Below are 23,784 nucleotides of genomic sequence, written 5' to 3'. Positions count from 1 at the left end.
CATATCTTCCCACCAACCTCCCAGGCAAGGCAGTGGAAGTCAATGAGAGAAACAGAATTATAAGGTTCTGTTTCCCCTCAGTTTTTTTTCTAAGGAGCAAAGAGAATCTTCATTGAAAGAGTGCGAAACGTATTTTTCAACTTCTAAAAAAGCAACTTAGAGCCAAGAGCAAAGTCCGTGCAGATCGCTGAAGTTGGTTGTTCACCTGTGGCATTTTGGGGCAAACTTCCTTCTGTTAAAATGGAAAATCTGGATTTACCCAAACTGGAGCTGAACAGCAATACCAGCACAGGGAAAAGTGGTGTGCAGATGGCTGTAGCTGCTCAGCTGCTATTGAAATTCATGAAACCTGTGGGACAGATTATGCATACAGCACCTTGAAGGTACACCCCAAGGTGTTACCTACAACCACAGAGGCTGAATCCTATCTCCCATTCTTACTTTCATATACAAAATTATAAAATGTTAAAACATATTTCCTAAAGCCTGTCATTACACTCTGGCTGCACATTGCACTACAGTATTCCTTTTACCAGGGTAAATTCACAGGGAGGCTGCAGTTAACACTCCCAGGTAAAGAAATGCTCTGTACCCTCCATCCTGCAAAAGACAGAATATCAGAGTGAGAATTAAATTATTCCCCTTTCAGATGCTGTAAAGCCTCCAGGCAGCATCCTCACAGTCCTTTTCAACACAGGTAAATTGAATTCCAGCAAGTTTACTGTATGCAGACTCTTCAGACAAGATATTAAATAACAATGTCATGACCATAACCTATAAAGAAAGACTAGAAAACGTGGAGCTGTTTAGTCTAGAGAAAAGGACGCTGCTGCAAGCCATAACAACAGCCTTCAAATATGCAAAGGGTCAGAGCAAAGAGGAAAGGAATGGGCTGTCCTCGATGTCGGGACACGAGGGACCTGAGCTGTGTGTTAGACAAGGAGAGATGCTTTTGAGAAGGGGCGGTGGTGAAGGTCTGCCAGGGAGGCTCTGTGAAGGTGTCATGCTCTCCATGGGGGGCTTCGACAACAAGTTATGCAAATATCCATCAGGGATAATGTAAGCCTGCCTGACCCTGCCTCATGGTGAAGGGATGGATTACATCACCTCCTGAGATTCCTTGTAACCCTGTTTCACTTATGATTTTATATGGTCAAGCCCCCAAGGGTAATTTGCCCCACTGCCCAAGCTTTTCCCTTATCTGCTCAGGGCTGGTGGTTCTTCTCACCAGCCAATTACTTGATTTGGGATCTGCTCATGTAAGAGAAAAGGCTGATGTTTGCAGGGCAGCCAGGCAGCAGCATGTGCTTACACTGCTGAGATCCATCACCTAATTCTTATGGAAATAAGCAAAGGGTGGCTGGTGTAGGAATGCAAGAATTTGGGCCAAAGTTTGAGGGTTGCTTTTAGATAAATTTAGATAAATGCAAATATTCTAAAGTTTTGTGTGGATATGCCTGCCATCTTCAAAGATATTTGTCTTTCTGCTGTTTGAGGGAAAGTCTGGACAGGGCCTGCTGCTTGGCTTCCCTACATCCCTGCTCTTGGAAGGGATGCGGTGGGCATGGGACGGGCAGCAGTGTAAACATCCTGCATCCAGGTCCTTTCCCTGCTCACTCCCTGAACTGCCGGTGTGTAAGGAACCTATGCTGGCCACATCCCTGCAGCTTTGGGAAGAGCTGGGACTGCTCCACAGAGGCCACAGCGAGGGATCCTGTTGGAAGCAAAATAATCTGTTCCCCTGGTAGCAGCACCCATGGGCATCGCAGGAGGACCCGACCCCGGGCAGATCTAAACACCGGCGCTGCTGAAGGAAAGCCTTGCAAAAGGCAGCTCCTAAATCCACGCAAGGCTGCAAAGCCCCCCAAAATGAGGCACAGGGGACTGAGTGGGGATGTGCTGCCAAGGAGCAGTGAGTCTCCAGATGCATGATGGTGACAAACACTCTCTGACAGGCAGAGTTTGCTGTGGTGGAGGAAGAGGAGATTTTTGGGTTTGAGTCTTGTTTCCTTGAATTAAATTATTTTAATAAATATTTTTTTTTAAATAGTAAAAAAAGTGAATCAATTGCTCTTCCACTTTAGCCTTCCCAGTTCATTTCCTTGCAAACTCTTTTCTGTCATACATGCCATGACAACCCATAATCTAAAGCTTTTTGGTGCATTCTCTCGCCAAACTTGAATTTTCATATGGCAAATTAAATTAACTTCCTTGATTGCAAACTGGGAAAACTAAAAATATATAATAAATTGCAGGAAATGCTTAAAGGGATAATATATCAATAAATAATCCTTGCACTTAATCTGAAAACCATTAGGTAGTTGGAGTGATGACTGATTTAACACTACCCATTTAGAGTACCTGTGATAATGTGTTATTTAAACTCAAGAGTTTATATTAGATACAATTCAGACAAAAACATTCATTTGGAAATAATTGTATAACTTGAGGGATTTTTTTCCTATTCTTTTATAAAAATGATTTAATTAAAAACACTAGATGAAATAAATGTTTTAGGCAACTAGCAACAAAATGGGAAAATACCATGTGTTTGGAGTTTTAGTGCCCTCTGAGTGCTGGAATTTATTTGCAGCAAGCAGAAAATAGACAGCAAGCATAAAAATTCAGCAGATTCCCACTAGTAAAATTATTTATCAAGCTAACAAGGGAGGAACCCTTCTAGTAGCAACAAGCCAGCAAGGAAAAGACGTGCCTTTATATTTTACCTTTGGGTTAGCACACCAGTAAAAATGCCAACTGACAAGCACTTCACATAAACATTTCTTTCTAAATGAGCTGCCTTGTTAGAAAAAAATCTAAGCAAAGGAGCAGTACAGTCAACAGACAGAAAAACCCCAGGATGAATACTACATTGCTGCATATTACAGGAAAATATAAATAAAGACATAAAAATAATGTTGATGCATAAATGACTTTAATGAATTAACACTTCATTTTGCATTTAAATTAACTACTTGGGCTATAAATCTATCTTAGCTTCAATCCTTCCAAGAAAGAATACATGTCAGTTATCTATTATTTACATCTTTCTTACCTCTGGAACTAAACGTATGCACTCACACTCACAAAAAAGAAAGAAGTGTGAAATATATGTGTGTGTGTATTCATTCACTGTGCTGTTGTTAGAGCTGTGCTACTCAAGCCCCATTGCAATATTTATCGTATACTTATTTTACGACTGAAGCCCTGAAGTAGGTTTTACAGTTCAGTTTAACGATACCAAACTTTGATTATAAATTATAAGTGGCTTTATTGCAGCCTGAAGAGGCAAAAAATTTGGAGACACTTGATTGCCTGATCCCAATTAAATTTTAAAGAAATAGTAAAGCGACACACATTGGCTGAATAGCTGAGCTCCAAGGAGCACTGCAAATTACTCCTGCCGGCTGTGCAGAGGGGCTATACCCTCCCAGGACTTCTTTGCTAGAATGAACATTTGACAATTGTCAGCAAGCTTTAAAATAAAACCAAACTAAACAAAAGAAAACAAAACAAAACAAAAAAAAAAATCCCAAGGATGGTTCTCAAGCATTATTATTTTCATTGCGGAAAAAAATAGCTCATGGGAGGGTAGGGGGCAAGATCAGACTCAGCATTTCAGCTGGTTCTGTAACTCAGGAAGTAAAACCTGCCACAGTTGTTGACAAAGAGAGAAAAAAAAAAGGAAAGGAAAGTTTAATGCTAAATGGAGCAATCAGAGGGAAGCACAGATTGGAGCAGCATTTTTTGACTGATCTCAGATGGTTTTCTGGACACAGTTGTAAGACAGACCCCATATTACTCACTCAGGACTCCAAAGTCAGGCAAGAAAGACAGGGGAAGGTGGAGATCAAAAAAACCAAATTACTGAAAAAAAAGTCTGTTTAGAGCTTTTGCTCCCCTCAAAGCCTGACATTCATCTCGCCTCTGCAGCAGCTCACAATGCAGGGAGGGAATGTAGTGTCTCCCACTCCCTGCTCCAGCACCCCAGGCTGCTGCTCCAGCCAGCCCCGGGCATTGCTGGGGCTGAGGAAGAAAGTCTCCAGCTCTGAAATTCCACCCCGGGGCCCGATCCTGCATTCTTTGCACACCCAAGTCCTCCAAAAACAATGGGATTTTTGGATGTGCGGGAAATGCTGAAGTGAGCTGGTATTTGTTAGCTGCTGATAGATTACATTAATATGAATATTTGTCTGTAGGGGACAAACACTTTTGAGAAGTGAGTGCAACATTATGGGCAAAACATCAGCAATAATAACAAAAAAAGATAGAGAGAAGCATCATTGATGTAAACCATGAAATAAATAATATATGTCAACTTTTATGTTCCTTGCCTTTGATCTGGGTACAGCTGACATTAAGTCCAGGAACTGATACCTTTTTAGCTGAGAAGACACAAGATGTCAAGTTATATTTTTTAATGCAAGGCCAACACATGAAAACAAAGCTAAAGCAGTTGAAAAAGTGAGCATAACAAAAAAACACAGAGATTATCTCTTGTCATGGGAAATAAAATGATGGGAGTTTCCACGGAAGCTGAGTGGTTAATATAATGCTGTCTTCACTTTGCCATTCTGTCCTTATTAGAATATCATTTGGGCCAAGTAATATGGGGAGAGATTGTTCCTGAGCACAGCAAGGGAGTGCCGTGGGTAGAGCCACTGCAGAATGAGGACTACAAGATGTACTTACGTGCTTATTCCTCATTCCCTGCCTGCCTCTCATTTTAACTCTCTTGCAAAGACATTTGAAAGTGGAAGCTGTTTGGAAGCATACATAAAAGCATCCATTAAAAGGCATTACATTAAAACTCCATTGGATCCTGCCCCAGTGATACAGAGGCAAGTTGGAACATCACCACAGATCCCAGGGAAGTTACTCCTGCCTCGGCTTTGATGGCATCAAGTAAATCTGGTCTTTGTTTTATTTTCTTGTTTGCTTTTTACTAGCACCAGCCCTCTGGCATGGGACTAAACCCAGAGCCTCTCACCTATGCTTCTGAGAATTTACACCAGATAATAGGAAGCAGAATTTGGCCCTAAATATCTACACTGGAGCTGAAATTGGGTTAGTGGGTTGTTACCATCCACACTTACAGCTGTTGCTGGCTAAAACCACAGCCAGAAAATTGTAGACAGGCAAGAGAAATGCCACCTCTGGTTTCCTCCTCTTTAAAATGCGCACCTCTCCACTGGGAAATTGCCCTTCCTCTGGGAGACTCCGGATGTGCTGCCGTGCACCCCTCTCCTTTACAGCCTGGCCCCGTTAAGATTGCCAGACCTTCACCTCCCCTTTCCTAAATTTAGCCTGGGCCTGAATCTTGGTGCCTTCTCCGGGCTGTGCCGCCGCAGAAGGGCTGGGCAGCCTGGCCCTGCTGTCAATAACCTGGCACAAAGGCCCTGCACAACGCCGAGCCGCGATTTAATTACCTATCACCGCTAACAAAAGCTCTCTTTATTTTGATTAACTTTGAGGGAACAAGGTTCCCCACCATCAGAGTGTGCCTAAGTAATTACGCAGTACAGACTAATATGCCTGAAAACACAAAAAGAGGGGGAGTAGGGAAAGGGGAGAGAAGAAAGGGAAGACATGAGCTCAGCCTTACTTCCCAATTTAAACCAGGAATGACCTCAGGGTCAATTTTTCAGAGTATCTCAGATCAGTTCAATTCTCACCTCCGCTGCCTACCTGCTAGCAAATGAACTTACTGTGCCTTCCAATAGACAGAAATGACTAAAAGGAAATCGCATTTAGCTGCATCTGAATAACCATGGTTATTAGATGATGTGTGCAGAGGAAAAATTACCATTTCCCTTCTCCTTCTCCTCCTTGTGATTGTCATTCTCACCTCACTGATGATTAAGATGTAGGATGCTCTCACAGATTGTTAATTAGGTGTTAATATCTGCAAGGGGCCACAGCAAGCTCCTACACCTGAGGTCATTTCTCAGAAGTCAGGCTGTCTCCGGTGACAATACCTGTAATTCCCATAGCTAGTTTGATTCCCACTCAACAGCTGGAGCTAGTGTTTCTTTCATGTCTGGTTTCATTTCCTATCTGAAATTATATGAGTGCTAATATCTTTATTATCTTTCCCATAGAAGTGCAATGCTGGAGCATGGCACAGCGTGTTGTTCATAGGCTTTCTTTCCTTTTTCTTTTTTCTCACAGCATTTTCAAAACATTTCAAGCAAAAATCTTTATAGTTAGCAAATTTACAGCTGAGGACTCCATTATGGTTCAGGAGGGGTAGAAGGTAGGAGGGAAACAATAATAATTTGGGGATGGAAGAAAAGAAAAGCTGCACAACTGCTGAATGATAATGGCTCAAACCTTGGGAAAAAAAAGGTAATGGCAGGAAGGGGAGGAATTACAAGGACAGTGTGACCTCTGCTTGTCTTGCAGGTGCACAGGAGCTGTTCCACATATGTGTGTGTACATAGAGGTACTAAAGATATATTGTCTTTAAGAGAGAGAGGGGGCACATAACTGATTTTGCCTACATTTTGGCACATTCAAAATCAGGGTGAAGTTATGTGCAATTCAGAAAATTGGCACCTCCCAAAGCATCTGATCTTTGTAATCCTGGCCCGGTGCACTCAGGAGACTAAATTCCCATCCCAGTAGAAATGGTGCGTGGGACTTGGGCAACACCAGTGATTTCTCATCCCAGAGTATGAAGTAAGGTAAATGACAAGTACTTCAATAAACCAGTTTTCATTAAAGGGCTTCAAGGAACATTACAGCTATTTTTTAACTCCCACAAAAGCCTAGAAGGTAAGAATTAATTATCTAGGTTTGTAACTGTGTAAACTGAGATATAAAGAGATCAACAGTAACAGACCTTTAGAAGAAACCTGAGATAACAAGTTTGAAGTGCTTCAGTATTTTGCTGAATCTAGAATCAAATAAGTGGGTCAAAGTCTCACAAGTGAGTCAGACTGTGACTCCCAGCTCCTGGTTTCTTCACTCTCTAAACATTGTGACTATATGTGGAGCCTGAGAAGTAATTTTATATGTGGGATGTTAAATCAGTACTTTTCCTGTCTCATCAATCTCCTGTATTTTGGTACAGTGCGAATCATTTGGTAAGTGGCACAAATTAGAAAACTCAGGAGAGATGTTAAAAATATTACTTTTTTTTTTTTTTAACGCTTAAAATCCTTTATTAGAACTAAACAACAGCAAGAACGACATCAACAGAAAATACTTTAGAGCTTACTCTAAACACAGGGGAAGGTATTACATTGACTTTCCTGAGAATTTTAGGGGAGTAAAAGCTGTTACACATGGCATATACTTTCTCTTCACTCATAAAGATTCTAGACATTTTCATACTTCAAATTCATAGGAATGAGCTAGAAAGACATTTGGGGCATTATAAAGTCCTGCTTTTTTTAAACACTTGAGGACTTTTTTTTTTTTTTTACCTATGTAAAATGATCTGTAAATTGTATGAAATATGTTTGGAGAGAGGAAAAGGAGGGAGAGAGGTTACTATGAATTTTTTAATCAAGAATAACATATTGCATCCCATTTGATAAAAAAATATTCTCATTTAGGCTTAATACAGCACATCTGCTTGAAAAATACATACAAGGCTCCCATTGACTGCTGCGGGAAGTTTGCCAATAATATTTCATGGAAGTTATCTTGATATCAGCCTCAAAAAATAAAGACATTTTACAGAGAGTGTTAATTCAACAACCTAAAATTAAAAATAACTCTCTCATGCACAAAGAAATTTGATTGTTTTTACAGTTCTTAGCTTTAATTTTCAGTTTTATCAGATGTAAAGTCTAGGAATAAAAACAAGATCTAATTTGCAGTGAAGTTGGACAGTTTGATATCACAGGCCATGGCCATGAAAAAAGAAATTATGTCATGAACAACAGACAGACTCAACTGCACATCAAAAATATGCGTGAATAGTATGAGAATGCAAAAGGTGCTGCACAAAACACAAATCTCTTTTAAAAATGCATGTGCAAATGCAGGAGTAGCAGTGAAAAGTAAGTAAATGTGTATTTTCAGAGTGCCATGATTTCCCCTGTGTGAAAGGTCTTAGAAGCAAACTGGAAAAGGAACGGAAAATACATTTCTGCTCTTTACTGCTCCTTATTCTCCCCTTAGTTTAGGTCTCACCCATATGGGGAAATTAGGAAGTAAACTATACTGCAGTGCTATTCATTGCCTGGATGGACATTCCTACTCTAGAATAAGAGTAGATTTTCCTGGTTAATCTATTTTTTTTTTTTTAAAGCAGTTTAGCTGTACTGGAGAGGGGGGAAAACACCCTTACTCCCAAATAAGAACATCCATCCAGGGAATTCACAGCTCAGCTACCTCTGTATGAGTTCAGATTTTGCCTTTTATTAGTACAACCTCCCCTGTAGATATTCCCAGTGTGGTGGAAGTGCAGGTCCCAGGAATTCAAGGGAGATTTTTCCAAAGCCTGCAGTGGGGCTAGAAGCCCACCCAGGATCTCTCCTCTCACCTGGGATGTAGGTAGGATGCAGTTTAGATCCCAGGGTCCATCGTTGCCTCATCCTGCCCTTGGAGCTCTAAAATGTCCTTCAGAGCCTCTTTCAAAACTGAAACATTGTTACACACAGTGATAAAAAACCAACAGATTTTTTTCTTGCCCTTTTTAAGAGAAAGCCTGGCTACAGTTTTCTATGTCAGAAGCAAATTCCACTATCCAACATCATCATGCTGATCAGGAAATAGAGGGATATTTTATTCCTGTTGGTTCTGTGACACTGGAGGATGAAAAAGCTCTTCTGCACCAAATAAAATACACTGAGGCACAGTGAAATACACCTGGGGTTATGCATGTATTGTAAGGGATGTTATCTGGTGCTGCTGGGATCTGGAATAAGACAAAACACAGCCCTTGGAAAATAACAGTTGCTTTGTAAAACACCACAATGGACCCTTCGTGGTATTTTATGGGGTAGAAACTGATTTTGTTGCTGGTATAACAGTGCATATCATAAACACAAAATTCATCCTGCAGCACTTGCTCTGAAAACTCTCAGCAGTCCCATTAGGATGGAGGACATGGAGTGACACCACCACTGACCTCCACCACTCCTGCTGCTGCCTGAACTGCCAGAGACATTATGGTGTGAACCTCTTAACCAGCAACCACCAAATATTCCAGTCACACTCATGGAATGAGTGGCCTTGAAATCCTAAAAGTTTGCCAGAAATAACATCATTTCTTCAAAGGAGCCAAGTTAGTAAGTCAGACCATGGAGGCTACTGTCCACTACTATAAATGTACAGCCTTAAATTCCCCCAGCCAAGCCACCTCCATGAATATCAAGTGAGCTCTCCTCCAGACAGCGTGGAGGATCGGAGTTTTCATATCTAAGCTTATTATTCCTAATATCATGGAGACACTTCCCTGAATTGTCCTTCTCCTGCCCAAATTCCCCATCTGACCAGATGTCTTTCTCTCTCTTGCTTTCACCTGTCAATCATGTTCACAGCTGAAATTTGATTTCTCTCCCACAAGTAACCTTAGATGAAATATTACCATAGGGGTCAGAACCATCTGAACCTTGCCATAAAAGTTTGTTAACTCTTCCAAGACCCAAGATTTTTTTTATTTGCTTAAAAGTAACAGATTTTGCTGCTGGTTGTTTTGGGGTTTTGTTTTGTCTATAATATGTGAAAATATAACCACAAAATACTGAAGGAAGACACAAGGAATTTTCCCAGAGAACAGCAGGCTAAGCAAGTCTTGAGATCACAAGTGCTGATAAGGGAAAAAGATTTCCTTTTTTACTATATGGATAAAATGTGTTATCACTTATTATATCACTTATTTATATAAATCTAATAGTCACATATATGAATTACAGGAAGCATGGCAAGTTTTCCTATGGGATTATTGAAATTAGAAGTGTTTCCCTAGGAACAAGTTGATGAAATGCGCTGCACCTTCGCAATTAGAATACACAATTCATGTATTTACTTCAGCTGAATAACAGCTTGGCTCTATTCTTCAAAAAAAGCATATTGCACTCTAAGTTTTCACAAAAAAAACCCAAACAAGTGGTCCAGTTTCCCTCTCCTTTACGGTGGTGAAAAACAAACAAAAAAAGCAATGCAGGCAAAACCCTATCCAGGGTGTTCCTCAGGGAAGTAAGAGGAGTATCAGGCTTAAAATGAAGGTCCTGTAGTGCTCCTTGAGAAAACTATTCCTACAGCCCATACACCATCAAAAACTCCTCTCAGTTTCATTTAATGTACAGGCTAGAGCACCAATTACATTTTCCTCACCCTCATTTAAATTTTAAATAACAAATCTGTTACTTGGATTTATTTGCAAAATTAGCAAGTATATCTGTTTTTTTTAATTTATTATTTACATTTCTTTTAAAAGATAAAAAAAATAAGTCTATTATTTAAACAAGCTTAATTCAATGAGCTAATAAAATTCAGCTGTTTCTAGCAGCACTTAACCGTTGATCAAAGTGTGGCAGGCTGTACGGCAGCCTGTGTTCTTAACTAAAATAGGAGGTTTTATAAAAAAATTCACACAGGAATCTGTCATTGCAACCTTGGTGCTCATTTAACCCACTTAGTATTTTTATAGTCAAGGTCAATAAAAATCAGATTCCATGGGAAAAAAAATAAAGTGCCTGTTTGAGTCTAGCAGGGGAAGGGATTGAAAGTTTTAATTCCCACATTTTCATTAGCAGCATATTTTTTAGTCAATGTTGACAGATTGAATGAACATGAATTTCCAGAGGAAAGCAGTGCTGTGAATTAAACTCTATTGTAACTTGTAAGTACTGAAGTCATCTAACACAGACTCATGATTTTCATCAAGATCTGAGGGAGATCTTCAGAAGACCCATCCTTAATCCCTGTAGCTGGTGTCTGAACGCTATCATTTGAAGAAAAAGAAAGAAAACATTTGCAAAGGATTATATATGAGTTGTGGGACACGGGAGAGCTGCCTGGCTGACAAAAGTACAAAGCCCCATCATTGCAAGTGGTTCTTGTAGGCACCTGAAAGTCAGCCTCACCCAAAAGCCCAGGAAACTGCACCACAGCCTGTCACCGGCTCCCCGGGGCTGAGCAAAAAGCACCATCTTAGCAGCAGAAAACAAAGCAGTGAAATTACCACCCCTGCTGAAATATGTCAAATTGCTAATGAAGAGGAAAACGTACCTTTTTTTTTTGACCTCGGGTAACAGGGATTTTCACATCACCGTTGTAGATGATTCTCTCGGGTACCTAATTTAGTAAATATATTAAAATAAACTATTATTAAAAGGAATATTTAACGTTGTAAAGCCTGTCTGTTGTGCCACTATGGTACAGAATAGGACCTTTTATATGCAAATCCTAAATTAAATTTAGAAAGTCTCTTGTACTGTTTATTAACTCTGACTGAGTGAAGAAGAAATGAACACAGTTTGAAGTGAAACATTTCTAGCTCACACATCTAGTATTTACTTCACATTAGTAACAGGAGATTCTTACTGACAAATTACCTTAAAAACACATATTTTTGCCTCACCAGTGAATATCAGTTTCTAAGATCTGAAAGCATGTAGCTTTCTGTATTTCTTTCTTAGCGATCATTATTAGCTGCACTAATGTAATTGGCAAAATAATAATCAATTTTTGTACACACTCCATTATTTTCAAGACAGTAGTTTAATAACAAAAGCAGAGCTGTCATTTCCCCCTGCAGTTACTCACACTGTACAAATTCATCCTGTCAACACATATTTAAAATCTAATTTAAAAAAAAAAAAAATTCAACATTGAGTGAGATGTCAGTGAGTCAATCCACATTCCTTAAATATGGATATTTTGTTGTGTCCCTTACAGTCAACTTTCTCTCCCTGAGTATGCACACGCAGGCATACACATATATTTCCTATGAAGCACCTGCAGGAATGCTTGAGCTCCATCCATTTATTGTAACTGTGCAGCATAATCAGAGCAAGTCTGATCAACTTGAATAAAAAAGAAAAAAGGCAAGACAACCTATAGGTGCTTTTCCAGCATTTTGATTCCACATTAGCTCTGCAGATCTGAAAACAAAAGTGGGTGGCATGTTTAGAGCCAGCTGAATGATCCCTGTCCCACATCCCACCCAAAGGTCCCCACTTGAAAGAACCCCCTCATTGAAAGGACCCCACATGCCACTGAAAAAGATGTTGCCTTTTTGTTTTGTTTTGTTTTTCAGGATTTTTTTAATTTTTTTTTTTTTGAGAAAGGGGACAGTGCTTCCATAAATGCAATACTTGGCACCTGGCCCGGGATCTCTAAAAGCAAATGACTCCTGTGGACCTTTGGTGTCATTTTCCTCAGGACGACCTCTCCTTTCATGCCAATCGGTTAATTCATCCTGTTATTAATGCAGGAGGTTGAGGGGAACAGGTACTCAAGCCTCACACCTGAGGAGCATCTAGAAACTGATGTGGTCAGCCTGCTTTTAGCCTTTGCTGTGGCCATCCCTGCCCTAAGCCCACAGCCATTCCCAGCACAGCAGACCAGGAACAGGAGACACCAGCCCTCTTCCACGGACAAGGTGCATTGCTTCACTTAGCAGCTTTATTTAACTATCAGTTTATTAATAAGGAAAGAGTCAGAGACAGCAAGAGAGAGTGAAGGCAGCCAGAGACACGAAGCAGATTTATTAATTTAAGAAGGCTGATCACTTTCCTTCATTTTATCTGACAGAGTTAGTGTAAGACAGTTATACTTCAATAAGTTCTCTACACTACACTGTGCTATTTTAAAAGGATTTCACAATAAAGGAAGCTGAAAGACTGTGCACAGTCTGGAGACCATATCTGGTGTGACATGAATATAGTATTTTAACCAGATTTAATCTTACAGTATTCCCTCCTCTACAATGACTTTGCAGGAGGAAACCCTATGGAAAGGAAAATCTGTTCATCCCACACCACAGAACACTGAATCGCATTGCAGACTCCAGCAGCCCTTCCTACATATTAAAATGCTTTCATCAGGGAATTTGGAAGCAGTTAAGTTGGGGGGAAGGGGTGGGAAAGGAAAAAAAAATATTAGGTCTTGTTTGGTTCAATTTTGGGCTCATTTTTATTGTCACTAATGTTTCACTGTCACGGCTCTCAGTGCTTGAGGGAGCAGGGGCTGTTTGCAGTGGACACACCTCAGCTTTGGAAGACAATACCAACAAACACTCTGATTCCATCCCCTTCAGCAGTGACATCCCACTGCCAAGGCCTTGGCAAGAACTTTTGTGTCAAAATTGGAGAAGCAGGGTTCAGGCTGCAGGAAAGGGAATCTACCTGCTTTCTTACAGAAGAGGGCTTTAAGCTTAATCATATACACATTCCGAGGTACATCCACATAGACTTGTGAAACAGCCTCGGCAAACGCCATTCCCCGTACTTCAGATTCTTTAAAAGCCATGAAATGTAAATCCTGCCTGCTCCCATTCTTGCTCCCTGCAGAGAACTCAAGGTCTGATCCAAAAAAGTCATTTAAAAAGCTCCCTTTGATTGCAGTCGGGTTTAGATTTGTCTCTGTGTGAGCACAGGTATAAAGGAAAAAGAAAGGAAGGAAGGAAAGGGGGACAATTCAAGAATTAGAAAAGAAAAAATAAGAAAAAATAAGAAAGAAAAAGAACGAGAGAGAGAGGAAAAGGAAAAAGAAAGAGAAAAGAATGAAGAGGAAAAAGGAAAACAAAATGGGAAAGGAAAAGAAAAAAGGGAAGGAAAAGGAAAAAGAAAAGGAAAAGGAAAAGGAAAAGGAAAAGGAAAAGGAAAAGGAAAAGGGAAAAAAGAAATTGGAAACACTGACCAAACACTGACAAACCCGAGGGAAGTGCTCTGTGGACATACCTAGGACCGGGCGGCCCGCGGGAGCCGCCGGCTGACAACCGGAGCTCCGCTCTGGATGCGCGGACAGACGGATCCATAGTTCCGCCCAGACACCCTTTTTGTCGCAGGGATGGGATTTAGAGAAAAACAAACAAGAAACAAACAAACGGCGGATGAGGTCCTCACCTTTCCGCCTTCCCCCGGGCGGCCGGGCCTGCCCCCGTACCTAGCTGAGGTGGGACCCGCGGCCGGGCGGCCTCTGCAGCCCACGGGGCCGGGGCCGGGGGCTCTGCCCGGGGCCGGGGGCTGTACAGGGGCCGGGGGCTGTGCCCGGGCCGGGGGCTGTGCCTGGGATCTGGGGCTATGCCCGGGGCAGGGCTGTGCATGGGACAGGGCTGGGCCGGGGACAGGGCTCTGCCCGGGGGCAGAGCTGTGCAGGCGGCGGGGGCTGTGCCCGGGGCCAGGGGCTGGGGCCGGCTGTGCCCCTGGACGTGGCCGCCCGGCCGGGCCGGGCTCAGGGCAGCCCCCGAGGGGGCCCGGCCGCCCCCCGAGCTACCCCGCCGGCCGCGGCCCCGGTACCGTGAGGGACGAGGAGGGGCTGCATCCCTGCATAGACTGCCCCGGACCGGGGCGTTCTGGAGCTGCTGGAAGCAGGGATGTGAAAATCCGTGCCAGAACCCTCCCCAGTGCTGCTGCTCCCCCGGCCGAGGCAGATGCCGCGCTGGCGGCAGGGAGGCAAAGGCGTGTGGGCACTTAGCTCTGCCGACACCCTGCTGTCCCCACACCCTGCAGCCTTTCGGGGACACCCAGATTTAGCGCAAACCCAAAGGCCTGTGGGTCAGGAAGACGCCAGAGCCTTCACTGGAACAGGGCATTGAGGCTCAACGCCTCCGTCCGCAGCCATCGGCATCTCTGCTGTATCAGGACAAGCTAAGGGAACATTGCTCAGGACCGTGGGTCTTCATGAATTAACAATTGAGAGCAGCACCCAGGGACACTCCATCCTCTACCCCTGCTGGAAACTTGAGGACACTGCTCGATTTGTCATTTACTGGGTATTTTTTTTCTGCACAGTGGAGAAACACCACTTCTAGCAAACTTCTGGTCTCGCTTTGATTTCTTCCATGTAAGATGTCGAATAGAGATGCATTACAAAACAATAACATTTATTAATAAAAAAAAAAAAAGAAAATAATGTCACAAAGTCCACAGGGCTTCAAACTAAGCAAGGAGAGAGGCAGGGCAAGCTCCGTCCTCATCACTCACTGCACCATGATTATAGGCCTGCACACTTTGCTGTGCATTGGAAGTGACACAGTTTTAAAAGCCAGAATTTGGAGGGAAAAAAGTGGGTACAGCAATAGTGAACGAAAATGATCATTTCAGAGAGTGCTGAAATACAGGCAGCGAGCATTGAGGACACGGCGATGTTGTCACACTGTGCCGGGTCAGCCCGATAAGGTGATAGATAGCTCGGGATGGAACTGCCTGTCTGCCAACTACAGCCTCACAGATCCCTGGCCTTTTGCTTTTCACTTGAAAAGTTAAGTCACATCCTGGACTATTTTTGCATTGTGTTGGCTTAGAGCTCACAAATCTAAATGCACTCAGCCCTCAGAGTGACAAATGTTATTCTCGGTCCTCCCCCACAATTTCAGGCAGTCAAGAATTAGATGCAGCAGAGTGTACAGTATTTTAATCTATTGATTTGTACCTGCTATGCCCAAAAAAATTCATTAGAGGAGCCTTAAAATTATGAAGTGGTTCAGTGCTCAGCTCCCTCCCAAAAAGATGAGTTCTTTCTTGGCCGCTCACCTCTGCCACGTTCTGGGGTGTGCTATATCGTGTTATTCATACCGAGACCTGCACTTAAAACAGACATCTGAAGCAGTTGGTTACAGACTCTCTGTGTGTGTGTGTGTATGAGCAGGATTGGTTTTTGTCAGAGCTGAGCAAACAAAATCTATCCCACTCTCCATAACTACCCCCGGAATGCCCAAGCCTCATGGCAGCCCCTCACAACAGAGTGATTTAGAAAGAGGGAGGGGGAAAAGTGTATTAAAAAAAATCTTAATTCCTAACGTTGAAGTATGTAGGATTTTTTTTCCTGCATGGAATTTTAAATTCAGCCATATGAACAGGTGTCAGAAACAGTGGGTCCATTTAGCTCCTCTGATGATCGGAGTAATAAATATAGAGGATTTCCTTTCAACAGAGCACATGCTGAAATGACACCAATGTAGTTCTGGCATCTGAGCAGATAATTCTGATATATGCATCATTTCCTCCCTAAATCCAGGAAGCAGCTACACTCTCTATCTGATATTAGTATATTATGTCAAATAGAAATTGGTATTAAAATTATGAATGATTCTAGATCAAGAACTTCCTACACACTACGCAGAGGAAGGGGGAGGAAACAGCTGCAGAAAAGCTTTCAGACGGGGAAAAGAAAAGAAAGACCTGGGAAAGTTCATTTTTTAAACTAAAGATTTGCTGCCATGTTTCGCGTGGGGGGAGTTTTCAAGTGACATTTTGATTCAGCGCTGGCGTTTTTGTTTTAAAAGGGTGAAGAAGACTTTCTAATAAATAGAAGCTCTCCCCGCTCAGTTTGCAAATGTGCACTTCTCGCCGCATGCCTTGGGAGAAATTGTTCAGGAAATAAATATGCACTGGTGTGACCGGGATATTTCCCTCCCTTCTCCCATCTTTTTTTTAGGATGCAGTCCAGGATGACATTTCTCAGGCAGGGAAAATGCTGCAGCAAAACCAAAAAATACTCTTGGACTCTGCTCAGCAGAAGCCTGGAGGCTGGGCAGGAGAGGATTGTGTTTCATTTTAGGGGGTGGAAATAAAAAAGGCTTAGGGGCAAGGTGGGCTGGGGAGGGAGGAGGAGGCTAAGCCCCAGTGCACACCATTTCCCAGCCAGCAAAGGGCCGCTGTCTGTGCACGTATCTGCTGTCACATGAAAGTTCTTTGTAATGTAGCTAATAAATGGGAAAGCACTACAGGACTATGGGAAAAATAGGATGTTGTTAGTGATGGGCAGATTAAGACCACGCACACCTTTTGACACCTGAGTGCCTGGCTCAGGCAGCATTCCCCCTGTTTTTTACCTGGGGGAGAACAGTGGGATCCTGCTCCCCTTTGAAATCCCCAGGGATTGCACCTCCGAGTTCAGTGGGAGCAGGATTGAGGCCAGAGTCAAGCAAGGGGTGATTAATGAATGTAGGTTATTCAGAGCAGAGCGGTTCCAATTAGTCTTCAGCAAGCAGTCCTGCGGCAAAGGTGGGCGCTCCCCTGCAATGACTCATACAGAGAACCCCAATAATCACTTTGCTTTAGTGAATATTAAAATGTGTACCTAATTTTTTTCCCCTTCTGTTGGCCAGTTGGCGTGTTTCAGGCTGAAATTCAAGTGCAGTCTAAGGAAGGCTGCGTTGTTTTTTCTTAATTTGCAAAGCAAGATTGTAATTACAATGCCAAACTGGAAGAAAGCTTTTTTCCCCTCTCAGGTTGGGGGTGTGACGGGAATTTTCCCTTTGTCACTCTATTCTAGGAAGTCTATTTCTAGGAAGGTTTTCTCTTATCTCTCAAATCATTCAAATAGGATGTTTGTTATTTTTCCTCTGAGAAAGAAGGTACTTCAGGGAGGCGGCAGTGCAGTGCTCTCCTTGCTCTTCACTACTCAGTCAATTCACAGCACTTTTAAAATCCTATTGCCTACTCCTAACTTTGCCTGCAAGGAAGCCTGAAGTGACAGCGGGGTGTGAGGATGAGGCTGGACCAGAAGTGGTCCTGCTCCGGGCAGCTTGGGGTTCTGTGCTCCCTTGGGGGTTGCAGTACCACTTCAGCGGGGGTTCTGCTGATGACAGGCCTTGTCCCTTCCATTCCTTGCTCTCAGCACAGGCAGCAGCAAGGCTTCTAACAAAGCAAAAACACCTGGGCATTGGTAAAGGCTCAGTCAGGGAAGGGAAGGTGGGAGACAAAATAACAAGCAGCCTTGTCTTTATGAGAGGAGATAATTCCCAGCTTGGCCAATAGCAACCAGTTTACCCACAGATTACACATTAACCAGAAAATGGAACTCAAATTAACCAGAATCTGGAGCTTGAACCATTACTCAAACCCTGGTGAAACAGCAGGTCAGATGCCAAAGGGCAGGTTGGTGCCCCGGCACTGGGGAGGGGTGAGACACAGTATCGGCTCCGGAGACCAAGCCACTGCTGTCACCAACAGAGAGGCTGGTGTCCATCCCTGCCACAGGGACCTCAGCAGGAGCAGAGTGACCTCCAGCACCAGCCACTGCCCACTGACACAGGCTCTCGTGGGTACAGGTGCTGCAGGGGGACTCAGAGATACACCTTGACCTTGCAGCTCAACCCTCGACGAGGCCACCAGCACCCGGGATGGATGACCTTACTGCTGGGAATAAGAGGCACCAGCAGCAGGGGGGAAAAACACAAAGGAAAAGAAAAAAGTGTTTGGTTTATGAGCCTGGGTCTGGAGATAAACCTCCCATCCTGGAGAGGCTGGAGCATCCTTCGGAGAGGCCTCTGCCTCTCACATAAACCGGGCAGATAATCCCATTCAGGGAGCAGGACAGCACTCTGCCAACAGACACTGGAGGCTCTCAGGGAAAGGTGGCTTTAAATGCACTGGGTTGAGGGTTTGAGGAGCCTTTCAAAGTTGAAATGCCCTTTGACATGGAGAACTGCAGTGAAGAAGGGCTCAGAGACCTGAATGTTTTTAGCACATTAACCTTTGGGATTGATTGTTTAGAACAAATAATTCTCAAAAGTTGGAGGAAGTCCTTTGGCTTTTTTTTTTCTCCACTCCTCAGCTCTCTCTGGACTTTCTAAGGCCTGTAGCAAAAGAAAAAGCAACAAAACAAAACCAAAAAAACCCCAAAACATCAACAAAAAAAAATCCACAGGGTAAAAAAAAGAAAAAAGAGGGGTAAAAAAGCAAAGGAAAAAAAAAAGGAGGCAGTATGGACCAAAATGGTAAGAAATCTTTTGATCTAGCGTTAAGTGGCTCTGTGACAAGCCAAGCCTGATGCAGTGTCATCTCTTACTAGAGACAGGCATGCTTAGCTGGGATCAGATGATAAGAGGATGTGAAGTCTTCTCTTTCACTTCACTCCATCATTAAACAACCAAAATACAGGGCCATATCGTGTCATCAGATTTTTAAGCAGACCTCCCCTTTGAGATCTCCTAGAACTTGGTGGGATGATCTGAGTCACTGAAACTGCCCTCCCTGCACTACTGAGAAGTCAGAAGCAGCACCTGAGAGCTCACGTTTTTCATCTACCTGAGAGAGAACTTGAGTTCTAGTGGGTGACAATTTTCCATTTTACACGAAGCTACCCTTGTCCTTCTCCCCTCCTGAACATTATCGAGTCCAGCTCTTGGGTCAGCATCGCCCCTTCGGCAGGCAGCACGCTGAAATACTGCGCTGGGAGTTATGGAACTTTAAACTACAGACTAAGAAACTGAGTACAGAATCAAAAAAATGCAGTTTATTATTGTAGATTATTCTCTCTTTTGATATAACCATAGAGTTGAAAATGAAAGAAAAGCACATAGGAACATCACACGTGGTTAGTTAGTAACTCAAGATATAAAACAATTTTGCACAGCAAAATATGTAAAAGAAAAAGTAACTGACAAGATTTTTTTATATTTATTGTGGTAAGATTTACTTTCCATTTTTTTTTAAAAGACAGGATATCAGTCCCTGAAAATAAAATTTACTGATTATTGCCTTTAAAACTGTGGAATTTTTGAAGTTACAGAAAATCCAGTTCTGCACCACAATACAACTGTAAAAAAATCTGCATCATTTTAAAACTGTGCAGTAATGCCATCTTTATAACTGCATAAATTGTATTAGCGTTCTAAACAGGTTCGTAATTTTTTTTGTTGTTTTTGTATTATATGCTTGCAGGTTATATCTTAGTGCAATTCAGTCCCAAATACTTCAATTTTGAAAAAAAAAAACAAAAACAAAAACAACCCATACATTTTTAATGTAAAATACCCCTATAGATATAAACAGGGGTGCCTCCCCCTTTTAATACTTTGGTTTTCAAATACAGTCAGTGGTATAGCAAGGACTACATATACCCAACTTATATTTAAGTTGCAAGCACATGCTGCATAAACTACTTTTTAAAACAGTCCCGTTGCAAATTCTACCCCCCTTTACATCACGACAGTAAACAATTTAGTGCATCAATCTTTAAAAAAAAAAATCTACATCTAAACAGACCTAACTCTTTCGAATTTATCTATAACATTCCTTTATCTGTAGCATACATTTTAACTGGGCTAACAGATGACAGAAACTAGAATTAAATTATATACTAGGAACCCAGAGCATTCCACATTTGACAATGACCAAATGCAAAAGAAAAAAAAAAATGGGGCAGATCACTTGAAATTAATTTTAGACTGTTTTTAGGCAACAGCATGGTTTCAATGTCCCCCCCAAGTGGGATGTGAATTTTGTTTTTGAACATCTTTCCAAAGTTCCTTCTATGCTTTGTTTTATTTTTTTAATTTTTTTTTGCCACATTAGGTTACCAAAATCCATTCTGGCAGGTTTTTTGAGAGGGAATGCTTCAGTGCATTTAAAAGGAAGTCTGAAGTTTTGAGTAACTCAAAGCAGTTTTAGAGCAGATGCAAACTTTAATGGGAGGAAGAGGAGGAGGAAGATCAAAGGTTGCACTTTTTTGCTTTCAACCCAAAAAAGTGATGAGGCAATAAAACAAAAGGATGAATGCCATGCCATAATAGTCTCCAAAAGTCCATTTCCAAGCAAAAGAAAAAAAAAATAATTATACCGTACATGACCAGCATGCAGGGCTTTTTATTAATATAATGTCTCTTTTTCATAGTCTTTCGAAACAGTTATAGTTCATTGTTGCTAAGACAAAATAGCAAGCGTAATGCATGAGATGAGTATGGGATTCTAATGGCAGACTAAAGTCTCACATTTGGCAGATTAAGGCCAAAACTCACATGAACACACCGAAGGTTGATGCAGGCTTGATTTTGGCAGATTGATCTAGGCATATCTCTAGTTTTGCACAACAACGCTAAAAACTGATGGAACTCAGCAAGCTGGAGTCTAAAATTTTCACCTTTTTTTTGTATTTTTTTGTTTTGTTTAGTTTTTTTTATTTTTTTATTTTATTTTTCTTTTTGCAAAGCTCAAATCTCATATGAAGAACTCAGGATGGCAAAAAAAAAAATCTGACTTTTTGGACACAGCAAGCTCAAAAGAAAAAACCTCATGAACTTAAAAATATATATATAATGTGGATGGCAGGTTTCAAAGAAGAGCAAGCTTCATATGAAGAACTGAGTTGGTGGCGAGTTGGATCTTTCAAATTAAAAAAAAATAACACAACAGCAAGCCCCCACAAAAAATAAAAATAATAATAATAATAATAATAATAATAAACAGAAAGGAAACTCATGTAGAACTTTAGGTTGGCCAACACGGAGCCAGCCCACCTTAAAAAGAAAAAAAAAAACCAAAAACCAACCCAAAAAACAACTTTGTTTTAAAATTGTTTTGAGTTTTTTGTTGTTTTTTTTTTTTTTTTAAAAAAAAAAGGTAATAGAAGGTGGCAAGCGGGGTTGTGGCTCTAGCAAAGCCCCCAACAACAACTCACACGGAGAACTTTTAGTTAAGGTGGCAAGGCTGTGGGAACTCACATGAAAAACTCTGGAGAGGAAGGGTTGTCGCTGCTGGATCCGTTTTCTCTGAAGCCATTGCTGACCAGCTTCTCGTACTTTTCCTTGTAGGCGTCCCTCTCCCGGACCAGCCTGGAGATCTCCTGCTTTAGGTGCTCCACTTGCTGCAGCAGCTGGTTCTTCTCCGACTCCAGGACGTGCCGCTGCTGGACCCTCTTGAAGCGGCAGGACTGGGCATAGCCCCTGTTTTTGAGGGTCCTCCTCTTCTGCTTCAGCCGGATCACCTCTTCCTTGCTGACGCCCCGCAGCTGCCGGTTCAGCTCCCGCACCGACATGGTCACCAGCTGCTCGTCGGAGAAGCGGTCGTCGAAGTGGAGGCCGCCGCCGCCGCCGCCGCCGCCGCCGTGGTGCGGGTGGTGCAGCCCCCCGGCGCCGCCGCCGCCGCCGCCGCCGCTGCCGGTGCCGGAGCCGGCGGCCGAGGAGGCGGAGGAGGGCGGCGCGCTGCCCGGCGCCGCGGCGTGGGGGTGTCCGCCGCCGCCGCCGCCGCCGCCGCCGCCGCCGTGATGCGGGTGGTGGTGGTGGTGGTGGTAGTGGGGCGCGCCGCCCTGCGCCGCCGCCGCGGCGATCACCGCCGACACCACGGCGGCCGCCGAGCCCATCTCCTCGGCCGGCACGGAGCCGCCGGCGGCCGCGGCCAGCTGCTGCCCTCTAGCATAGCCATCGAAGGCGCCGGGCAGCGGGTGGTGGCTGCTGTTGATCAGCGCCTCCACCGCGTCCTCGGGGCTGAAGCCCAGCGCCTCCGGGTTGAGCTGCTGCGGGTACCCCGTCATCCAGTAGTAGTCTTCCAGGTGGGTCTTCTGGTCGGAGCCGGAGCCGGGGCTGGGCGCCGAGAAGCTGGGGGACGGGGGCACGGAGCTGCAGGGCGTGCTCATCGGGGTGGAGGAGAGCGATCCCCCGGCGATCAGGCGGCCGCACTGGCTGATAATGCGATCGGTCTCCACCGGCTCCTTTTTCACTTCAAACTTCATCAGATCGAAGTCATTAACATATTCCATGGCCAGGGGACTGGTGGGCAGGTCGGAGCTGCTCATCGCCAGCTCTGATGCCATCCTTTTGCTGCCGAGAGTCCTCCAGAAAGGGTGCGCTCCGGGAGCGAGGGGGCTGCTCTGAGTCGCCACCGGGTGAGCCAGCTTGATTTTTGGCGAGCTCCGCTCCGCTCTCCTGCTCTGCCTCCGCTCCGGTCCGCCCCGGCGGCTCCTCTCCCGCTCCGCGTTATCCCTCGCAGAGGCTCCGCTGATGCATCAGAGCGCGGGGCTCTCGCTATTCGCCTTTTGCATAGAGGTTTTTTTTTTTTTTCCTCCTCTCTCCCTCCCTTCTCTCTCTCTCGCTCTCTTTCGCAGCTCGCGAACCGCAGCTGGAAGTGTTAGCTGGTGTTGTTGCGAGTAAATTTGTTGTTGTTGTTGTTTTGTTTTGTTATTTTTAACACTTCATGGTGCCTTTCCTCTGGGCTCTCTCGTGCAAAGTGCAGAGCGAGGAGAGAGGTTCATCGGGGGAGGGAGCAGGGAAAGAGAGCGAAGGCAAAAAAAAAAAAGAAAAAAAAAAGTCTGTATCGCAACCAAAATAATAATAAGAGTTAAAAAAAAAAAGGAGAGAGAGAGAGAGGGAAAAAAACCTCGGCCTCAAAGCTACAGCAAGAAGATGAAAAATATTTAAAGGTTTGATCCGGCAGGAGAGTTTAAAGCATTGCGGAGTTTTATAGCGCCCGTGACGTCAGGCGGGACACAGGCTCGGGGCCGGGCCAATGGGCGCGCGCCGCCCGGCCTCATTAGCATAAGAGTATAGCGACAGGGAAACTTTGCGGGCTGTCAGTCAGGGCTCAGCTGACTGTCAGCGCCCGCTTAACCCCCTCCTGGCCGCCGGCACCGCGCCCCGGCTCGGCTCGGCTCGGCTCGGCCACCGCCGGCCCGCTCCGCCCGGCCGCACCGCACCGTGCGCGCCCGCGGACGAGCGCCCTGCCCCGGGGCGGGCTGCCCCGGAGCTGCCCTGAGCCCGGCCCGGCACCCGGGGGCGCGGGGGAACTCCGTGCGGCCGCGACCAGGGAGGGGGAGCGGCGGGCGCGGTACCGCGGGGGGACCCGGCAGCGCCCGGGTGGGAGCGGGCAGCGCGGAGGCAGCGCGGGGCTCCGCCGTGCCCGGCGCGGGTACCTGCGGGCGGGCGGGCGGGCGGCCCTT

General features: G+C 44.1%; 1 protein-coding gene across 2 annotated transcripts in view; it reads right to left on the bottom strand.

Moving 5' to 3' along the window:
* Nucleotides 1-23,419, bottom strand: part of MAF (MAF bZIP transcription factor) — a 184,039-nt gene extending 160,620 nt beyond the window's left edge. For both annotated transcript variants that reach the window (XM_039558534.1, XM_019288220.2), the window contains exons 1-2: nucleotides 21,575-23,419; nucleotides 11,191-11,256 (exon numbers count right to left, since the gene is read on the bottom strand). In XM_039558534.1, the coding sequence (XP_039414468.1) occupies nucleotides 11,223-11,256; nucleotides 21,575-22,662 (1,122 nt within the window). In that variant the 5' untranslated portion in view covers nucleotides 22,663-23,419 and the 3' untranslated portion in view covers nucleotides 11,191-11,222. The remainder of the gene's footprint in view (nucleotides 1-11,190; nucleotides 11,257-21,574) is intronic.
* Nucleotides 23,420-23,784: the final 365 nt, after the last annotated feature.

Source organism: Corvus cornix, chromosome 11 (genome assembly GCF_000738735.6).
Source record: "Corvus cornix cornix isolate S_Up_H32 chromosome 11, ASM73873v5, whole genome shotgun sequence".
In the NCBI taxonomy this organism is placed as follows: domain Eukaryota; kingdom Metazoa; phylum Chordata; class Aves; order Passeriformes; family Corvidae; genus Corvus; species Corvus cornix.
The sequence above is the reverse complement of the archived record's forward strand: the minus strand, read 5'-3'. Positions and strand labels throughout refer to the sequence as shown.